Below are 9,118 nucleotides of genomic sequence, written 5' to 3' on the forward strand. Positions count from 1 at the left end.
CAAGGGTCCAGCCTAATGACCTCAGTATAACTTGATTACCTCTGTAAAGACCCTACCTCCAAATAAAGTCACATTCTGAGGTGCTAGGGGGTTAGGACCTTAATCTATGACTTTAGGTGGGACCCAATTCAGGCCATAACAATGAGTGAAGGTTATTTTCAAGCACAGCCTTTGCTAAAGAAGAGAAGAAACACACATTTATCCTCTAGTGATTCATCTCCCCCTCTGGGGTTCATTCTCACCTCGAAGGGCCTGGGAGCAAAGTGGTACTCTGTACCGAGGGCTACCATGCGCCGGCCACTGTTCAGCACTTCGCATATATTCGCTGACATCAGTTTTTCCTCCTCTCTTACATGTCACCTCTCTTCAGCGTGTTTGAGAAAGGGCGATAGGTTATCCCACAACAATTACCAAGGTCCCTATCTTACCACTCCTCCTCACACCAGCTGTTCCTCCTGCTATGCCAGGGCCACTCTTCGCTTTGCTGTTGATCATGATCCAGAGAAACCCTGGGCTGAAGTCCCCTTAGTACCATATGCCTGCTTTTTTAGAAGGCTTTGCAGAGGGGGAGGTGGAAATAGGGCAGACCACACCTGTCTTTGTGGCCCTATCCGCGACTCCGCTCTGTAAAATCATCACCTTGTTAAACAAGTTCTGTCTGTTGGGGTAATTTTGATGGCAAGTAAGGGCAAATCAAACTCAAAGTGGCTTCAATAATCAGAGGAATTATTGGCTGACATAAATGAAAAGCCTGCAGATGGAGTGGGCTTTAGGCAAGGGTTGATCTAGCCGTTCAGCGATGCCACTAGGAACTCTTTTTTTTTGAGATGGAGTCTCGCTCTGTCACCCAGGCTGGAGTGCAGTGGTGCAGTCTCGGCTCACTGCAAGCTCTGCCTCCCGGGTTCACGCCATTCTCCTGCCTCAGCCTCCCAAGTAGCTGGGACTACAGACAGGCACCCACCACCACGCCCAGCTAATTTTTTGTATTTTCAGTAGAGACGGGGTTTCACCGTGTTAGCCAGGATGGTCTGAATCTCCTGACCTCATGATCCGCCCGCCTCGGCCTCCCAAAGTGCTGGGATTATAGGCGTGAGCCACCGAGCTCGGCCATCTTTTTTTTTTCCCTAACGTGAAAATGTCTTTAATCTTCACACTTAAAAAAGTATTATTTATTGATGAAAAACTATTTTTTCATCAACTGTAAGTCTTTGCTCCCTTTGCTTTTTTAAAAAAAATTTAATTTTGTGGATACATTGTAGGTATATATATTTCTGGGGTAAATGAGGTGTTTTTTGTTTGTTTCTTTTTTTGTTTGAGACAGAGTCTCACACTGTTGCCCAGGCTAGAGTGCAGGGGCGGATGTCCACTCACTGCAACCTCCACCTCCCGGGTTGAAGCCATTCTCCCACCTCAGCCTCCCGAGTAGCTGGGATTACAGGCACCTGCCATCATCCCCGGCTAATTTTTGTATTTTTGTAGCGACGGGGTTTTGCCATGTTGGCCAGGCTGGTCTTAAACTCCTGACCTCAGGTGATCCGCCTGGGTCGGCCTCCCAAAGTGCTGGGATTACAGGGGTGATCCACTGCGCCAGGCCAACATGAGGTGATTTTGATACAACAATGCAATGCGTAATAATCACATCATGGAGAGCGGGATAGGAACTCACTTTTCTTTCCATCTCTTGTCCCTGTTTTCCTGGTACTGGTTTCCTTCAAAGGCTCTCTCTCCCCTCTTTGGTTACAAGATGGCCACTAGCGTCTTGTAGATTAAGCTGGAAGAATAGCCTTCTCCCATCTGGGTCAAAAGTCCTCAGCATGCCTCTGATTGGACCATCTTTGGTCACATGTTCATCTGTGAACCAATCAGTGTGGCTGTGGATACGGTGGGACCACCCTGATTGGCTCAGAAAAACAAGGACCCGTTTCTGGAGCTGGAGGGTGGTGGTAGAATCTCGGCCCCACCCAGAACCACGTGGTTGCTACAAGACTTGGGCCACAAAGGCAGCTTGACACAGATGTCGGGGAGCTCAGCTTTGTCATCCACAGCACGAGTTACTAGATTTCGCTGGGGAGTGGAGCAAACAAAGCCTAATGAGAACATGAAAGGAAAATTGTGTGTATGTAAAATATGCCTTGTCCAGTGATCCGGGGGAGGGTCTTTAAGGAATACCCTTGTTGTAGCCAGAGGTACGGCCCCCGTCAAGGAAATCCCACGCCCTAATTTCTGGGACTGTCAATATGCTATGGTGCCCCTGAACATGTTACTTTAATGGGGCAAAAGGGACTTTGCAGATGTAATCAGTTGAACTTCAAATAGGGAGATTATCCTGGATTATCTGGGTGGGCCCAATATGTTATGTTAATGTTATGTTGTTGTGTTATACTGGCACACCCAGATAAGGCAGAGGCAGAAGAGGAAATCAGAGAAATTCAAAGCACAAGAAGGCTTGGATGTGCCACTGCTAGCTTGAGAATGGAAGAGTCCATACGAGAAGGAACACAGTTGCACAGAATTGAATTCTGCCAAGAATTGCAATGAGCCTAGAAGTAGCTTCTCCCCAGAGCCTTCAGATTAAAGCCCAGCACAGTCAACACCTTGATTTCAGCCTGGGAGACCCTCAGCCACGTATCCAGCCCAGCTGTCTGGACTTCTGACCTACAGAATTATAAATGAGTGTTGTTTGAAGCCACTAAACCTATGGCAATTTGTTACAGAGCAAGAGGAAATGAGCATGTCCCCCTGGGCTGCAGTTCTGGCTTGTTGCCTACTGGCAGGGGCCCTTTCTACAAGAGGACCCACTTCTCACAGATTCCAGCGTATGACCTTTCTGCCCCTCTTGGTAAAATCCTCCCTACTCCACCAATGTACAATGGTCTTCTCCTGGGCTCGGCATCCCCCAATCTAGTATACTTTCCTCAAATAGGAGTTACTCCATTTTTAATAATACCCCAGGGTCCAGCCATACATTCCAAGCCAGAATAGTCCAGAGTGGCCGCAGGCACACTTGGTCCTGTCCCCTTTGGGATCTTTCCATGAGTATGGGCCCCAACACACTTCATTATTCTTAAAATTGTCTCCTATGCTCACTCCAGCCAGGCTCTGCCCTCACCTGCTCTGCACGTCATTTAAACTGCAACCTCTTGGTTGCAGAAACAATGGTCAACTCTCAGTCTTCATCTTACTTGGCCAATCCACAGTGTTTCACCCAATAGATCCTTGAAACACTTTCCTTCTTTCTTTCTCTTTTTTTTTTTTTTGGTCACCCAGGCTGTCGCCCAGGCTGGAGTGCAGTGGCACAATCTCAGTTCACTGCAACCTCCGCCTCCCGGGTTCAAGCGATTCTCCTGCCTCAGCCTTCCGAGTAGCTGGGACTACAGGCACATGCCACCATGCCCAGGTAATTTTCGTATTTTTAGTAGAGACGGGGTTTCACCATACTGGCCAGGGTGGTATCCAATTCCTGACCTCAAGTGATCTGCCCGCCCTGGCCTCCCAAAGTGCTGGGATTACAGGCACGATCCATCCCGCCCGGCCTGCAACACTTTCTACAATTGACTCCCAGGCCACTACGCTCTCTGCCTTCACCTTTCTCTCTCTACCCCATCCTTCTGTCCTTGCTAATTTCTCTCCTCCCTGTATCTTAGGACTGTCCCCAGAGCCTAATGCTTGAGAGTTCTTTTATGCGTAGAACACCATCCACACACAGGTCACTCCCCAAAGAACATCTCCAGTCAGCCAGCCTCTACCCAGGGCTCAGTTGCCACTCCATCCTGTCCTTGTGGATGGTCAACTTGACATCGCAAGCTTACCACGGCCAAGACCAGACTCCTCATCTCCCCATCAATGACACCTGCTGTACTCCCAGCCTTACTTTTCTCAGTGAATGTACCCTTCATCCTTCTGGTTGTTCAGGTCCAAAACCTCGGCCTTGAACTTGACTCCTTTCCCCACACCCTGCCTCCAAACGCATCAGCAAATTCTGTGTGTGCTGCCTACAAAACACAGCAGCACCCTTACCACATCCACCACCCCCACCACCTCCAGCTTCTTGCCAACATCCTGTTCCAAGCCTCCATAATCTCTCACTTGGATAGTTACAATAGCCTCTTTTTTTTTTGAGTCTCACTCTGTCTGCTAGGCTGGAGTGCAGTGGATCAATCTGCAACCTCTGCCTCCCAGGTTCAAGCAATTCTCCTGCCTCAGCTTCTTGAGTAGCTGGGACTACAGGTGCCTGTCACCACGCCCGGCTCATTTTTTTTTTTATTTTTAGTAGAGTCAGGGTTTTGCCATGTTGGCAAGGCTGGTCTCGAACTCCTGACCTCAAGTGATCACTCACCTTGGCCTCCCAAAGTGTTATGATTACAGGCATGAGTCACCATACCCAGTCCTCTTTTTTAATTTTTTATTGCGGTAAAATAAATAACATAAGATTTACAATTTTAGCCGTTTTGAAGTACGCAGTTCAGTGGCATTAAGTACATTCACAGTGTTGGGCAAACATCACTCCTATTTCCAGAACTTTCTCATCTTTTCAAACAGAAACTCTGTACCCTTAAACATTAACCTCCCATTCTCCCCTCGCCATGTGCTGGTAACAACGCTTCTGCTTTCTGTCTCCATGGATTGGCCTGTTCTGCGTACATACCTCATGTAAATGGAATTGCGCAATAGTTGCCCTTTTGTGTCTGGCTAATTTCCCTTAGCGAAATGTACAACAGCCTCTTGACTGGTCTCCCTGCTTCCTTCCACCTTTTCCCTCCTAAGTTCATTTTCAACAAAACTGCCAGAGCGATCCTTTGAAAATGCAGGTCAGAACTTCTCACTGCTCTGCCCACATCTGCCAGTGGCTTCTTAGCTCCCTTAGAGTAAAATGCAGTCTACAGTGTCATGAACTCATCTTCTGCTCTGCTGCCCCTGCTCCCTCATTTTATCCGCAGTGGCCTCCTTGCATCACTCAAACACACGGGATGCATGCTCACCTCAGGGCCTTTGCATGGGCAGCGCCCTCTGCCTGGGACTCCCTGTCTTCCTCTAGATGGTGACATGACTTAATCTCACCTGCCAGCCTCTGCTCAGCTGGCACCTGGATGACACCTGCCCCCACCCCACTCCTTATCTCCTTTTCCCACTTAATTTTTTTCTAAGCACTCGTCATTTGGAAAGTATATAACATGCTATGTCATGTACTTGTTTTGTTTATTGAGGATCTCCTCTTAAATTCTAGTAAGTCCTCCATAAAGACAGGGATTTTGCCTGACATATTCACTGCTGCATCCCAGAGCCCAGAACTGTGCCTGGCACACAGCAGGCACACAATAAGTATTTGTTGACTGAGTTACTGAATGTATGGGAAGCTGTTGCTATGAACCTAGGATGAACGGTTCTCTAGCCCTAGCTACACAGCGCCATCACCTAGGAAAATTGTTTTTATGTAGAGATGGAGTCTGGATATGTTACCCAGGTTGGTCTCAAACTCCTGGGCTCAATTGATCCTCCCATCTCAGCCTCCCAAAATGCTGGGATTACAGGCATGAGCCTTCATGCCCAGTCAAAGGAATTTTTTTTTTTAACTGACTTCAGGCCAGGCATGGTGGCTCATGCCTGTAATCTCAACATTTTGGAATGCCAAGGCAGGAGGATTGCTTGAGTCAGGGAGGTCAAGGCTTCAGTGAGCTGTGATCATACCACTGCACTGCAGCCTGTGACAGAGTGTGACCCTGTCTCGAAACAAAACAAAACAAAACAAAACCGCTTTTCACTGCAAGGCGGCGGCGGGAGCGGTTGTGGTGCTAGTTTTTCTAAGCCATCCAGTGCCATCCTCGTCGCTGCAGCGACACACGCGCTCGCCGCCGCCATGACTGAGCAGATGACCCTTCGTGGCACCCTCAAGGGCCACAACGGCTGGGTAACCCAGATCGCTACTACTCCGCAGTTCCCGGACATGATCCTCTCCGCCTCTCGAGATAAGACCATCATCATGTGGAAACTGACCAGGGATGAGACCAACTATGGAATTCCACAGCGTGCTCTGCGGGGTCACTCCCACTTTGTTAGTGATGTGGTTATCTCCTCAGATGACCAGTTTGCCCCCTCAGGATCCTGGGATGGAACCCTGCACCTCTGGGATCTCACAACGGGCACCACCACGAGGCGATTTGTGGGCCATACCAAGGATGTGCTGAGTGTGGTCTTCTCCTCTGACAACCGGCAGATTGTCTCTGGATCTCGAGATAAAACCATCAAGCTATGGAATACCCTGGGTGTGTTTAAATACACTGTCCAGGATGAGAGCCACTCAGAGTGGGTGTCTTGTGTCCGCTTCTCGCCCAACAGCAGCAACCCTGTCATCGTCTCCTGCAGCTGGGACAAGCTGGTCAAGGTATGGAACCTGGCTAACTGCAAGCTGAAGACCAACCACATTGGCCACACAGGCTATCTGAACACGGTGCCTGTCTCTCCAGATGGATCCCTCTGTGCTTCTGGAGGCAAGGATGGCCAGGCCATGTTATGGGATCTCAACGAAGGCAAACACCTTTACACGCTAGATGGTGGGGACATCATCAACACCCTGTGCTTCAGCCCTAACCGCTACTGGCTGTGTGCTGCCACAGGCCCCAGCATCAAGATCTGGGATTTAGAGGGAAAGATCATTGTAGATGAACTGAAGCAAGAAGTTATCAGTACCAGCAGCAAGGCAGAACCACCCCAGTGCACCTCCCTGGCCTGGTCTGCTGATGGCCAGACTCTGTTTGCTGGCTACACAGACAACCTGGTGCGAGTGTGGCAGGTGACCATTGGCATGCGCTAGAAGTTTATGGCAGAGCTTTACAAAAAAAAAAAAAAAAAAAAAACTGGCAAAAAAAAAAAAACAACCCTGACCTCTAGGACAACAATAACAAATACAATATCTGGTGGTGAGGTCTGAACATCAGTATCTTTTTCTTTACATTTCCTAGGTTATTTTAATGTGCAGCTTGCATTGAAAATCAGGGTTTTACCCAAACGCATCTCTAATGACAAATATTAATTCTCAGAAGTAATACGTGTAAACCCACAATGAGGAAGTGACATTTTCCTAACGGCCCCCATAATTTATAGTATCGCCTTTCACAGTGGAGCAGGCCACACATTCTGTTTCCTCCCTACTCCATGTCAATCAAGCTCCTGTACCTGCTACAAATCAAGAACAGGCCTAGTGACTACTGGATTAGATGCAGCCAGACTAGGGTATTCTGCTAAAATGTAGAAGTACTTCTTTGTAAGGGTCAGAGTAACTTGAGAGTCAGTGGTCCTCTTTCCTCTGAGGACCTGAGGCCTCTGTCCAGAAGTGGCATTGAGCAGGGAAGTAGTCTTGTTCTTCTAGTTCCTTAATTTAATTTTTAAAACAACTGTACAAGGTAGCCGATCATCTCAATTTGCTGATGGGAAAAAAAGGCTCAGCAAGATAAACTCACCAGGGTCACACGCAAATAAATGTCCGGATCAGAGACGCTAACTCAGATTGTTGGACTCCAGAGCTCATTATATTTTAACCAGCATGCCCTTGGCCTCTGGGGCACGGGGCACCAGATGATATGGGGTTGGGTTCCCGGGAGCCCACGCTGAAACTAGAGGGACCACATGGCCTAATAACTCACCTTCCAGAAGTCTTTTTTTTTGCAGACAAGTTCAAGCTCTAACCCAGAGAGATCAGACAGGAAGAGGATCAAAAGCAAGAGGCGTGCCTGGGCGCAGTGGCTTACACCTGTAATCGCAGCACTTTGGGAGGCTGAGGCAGACTGATCACCTGAAGTCAGGAGTTCAAGACCAGCCTGGGCAACATGGCGAGACCTTGTGTCTACTAACAATACAAATATTAGCCAAGCCTGATGGTGCTGCCTGTAACCCCAGCTACTTGGGAGGCTGAGGCAGGAGACTCACTTAAACCTGGGAGGTGGAGGTTGCAATGAGCCGAGATTGTGCCACTGATCTCCAGCCTGGGTGACAGAGTGAGATTCTGTCTCAAAAAAAAAAATAAAAAAGCAAAAGGCTGTTATGGATTGAACTATGTCTCCCCAAAATTCATACATTAGAGTCCTAAACCCCACTACATCAGAATGTGGCTGTATTTGGAGCCAGGGCCTTTACAGAGGGGAGAAAGTTAAAATGGGGCAGTTAGGGTGGGCCCTAATCCAGTCCGACTGGTGTCCTTATAAGAAGAGAAGATTTGGACACACAGAGACACCAGGGGCACACACAGAGGAAAGAGCACGTGAGGACACAGTGAGAAGGTGACTATCTTCTTCCACTTATTAAACTCACAGGCCACAAGATGAAATAACATGTTATGAAGAAAACAGGGAGTGTTGGCTTCAGATCTTATCTCCGCACGTATTTTCTGGGACAACATTGACTGGGTCACTAAATATTTTGGAAGAGATATAGGGAGAGGCAATGGCTGATGACCGAATGTGAGGATGGTGCAAAGGTTATCTGTCCCCAGAGGAGCTCTGCACACAGGCACAGGTGGCCTGTCTAAGGATGATCCTTGTGCAGTGCCATTCATGGTAGCAGAGTTTGGAGTAACCTATGTGTCCGTCAGTAGGGGAATGGGTAAGTAAAATGTAGTATGGGCACGCAACGGAATACTATGTAGGTGACCAAAGGAATGAACTAGAATGATCTATAGCAACATGTTTGAAGGCAAAAACCTAACAGCAGCCAGGCACGGTGGCTCATGCCTATAATCCCAGCCCTTTGGGAGGGAATGTGGGCGGATGATATGAGGTCAGGAGTTCAAGACCAGCCTGGCCAGTATGGTGAAACCCCGTCTCTACTAAAAACACAAAAATTAGCCGGGCGTGGTGGCACGTGCCTGTAATCCCAGCTACTCGGGAGGCTGAGGCAGCAGAATCACTTTAACCCGGGAGGCGGAGGTTGCAGTGAACTGAGATAGTGCCACTGCACTCCAGCCTGGGTGACAAAGCGAGACTCTGTCTCAAACAAACACCTAATAGCAATGAATATAAAACTAAAATAAGATTTTTTATAGCATAATGCTTTTTTTTTTTTTTTTTTTTTTTGAGACAAGGTCTTGCTCTGTTGCCCAAGCTAGAGTACAGTGGCGCAATCACGGCTC

The 9,118-nt window shown here is 48.2% G+C and overlaps 1 protein-coding gene and 2 long non-coding RNA genes across 4 annotated transcripts in view; 2 read left to right on the plus strand and 1 right to left on the minus strand.

The window, feature by feature from the left end:
- The window catches only part of LOC129048168 (uncharacterized), a 60,975-nt gene extending 59,096 nt beyond the window's left edge, over positions 1 to 1,879 (minus strand). For both annotated transcript variants that reach the window (XR_010141481.1, XR_008510279.2), the window contains exon 1: positions 1,667 to 1,879. This is a non-coding gene — a long non-coding RNA (uncharacterized LOC129048168). The remainder of the gene's footprint in view (positions 1 to 1,666) is intronic.
- LOC129048169 (uncharacterized) lies at positions 1,647 to 8,042 on the plus strand. The gene is made up of 4 exons (XR_008510280.1): positions 1,647 to 2,116; positions 2,396 to 2,839; positions 3,268 to 3,397; positions 7,663 to 8,042. It is a non-coding gene; the product is annotated as an uncharacterized LOC129048169 (long non-coding RNA).
- Positions 5,754 to 6,863, plus strand: LOC100456399 (small ribosomal subunit protein RACK1-like). Its single transcript, XM_054521916.2, has one exon. It carries the CDS (start codon positions 5,855 to 5,857, stop codon positions 6,806 to 6,808), a length of 954 nt encoding a protein of 317 aa, XP_054377891.1. The 5' UTR covers positions 5,754 to 5,854; the 3' UTR covers positions 6,809 to 6,863.
- Positions 8,043 to 9,118: the final 1,076 nt, after the last annotated feature.

The sequence above is a fragment of the Pongo abelii genome, chromosome 8 (genome assembly GCF_028885655.2).
Source record: "Pongo abelii isolate AG06213 chromosome 8, NHGRI_mPonAbe1-v2.0_pri, whole genome shotgun sequence".
NCBI classification, from domain to species: Eukaryota; Metazoa; Chordata; class Mammalia; order Primates; family Hominidae; genus Pongo; species Pongo abelii.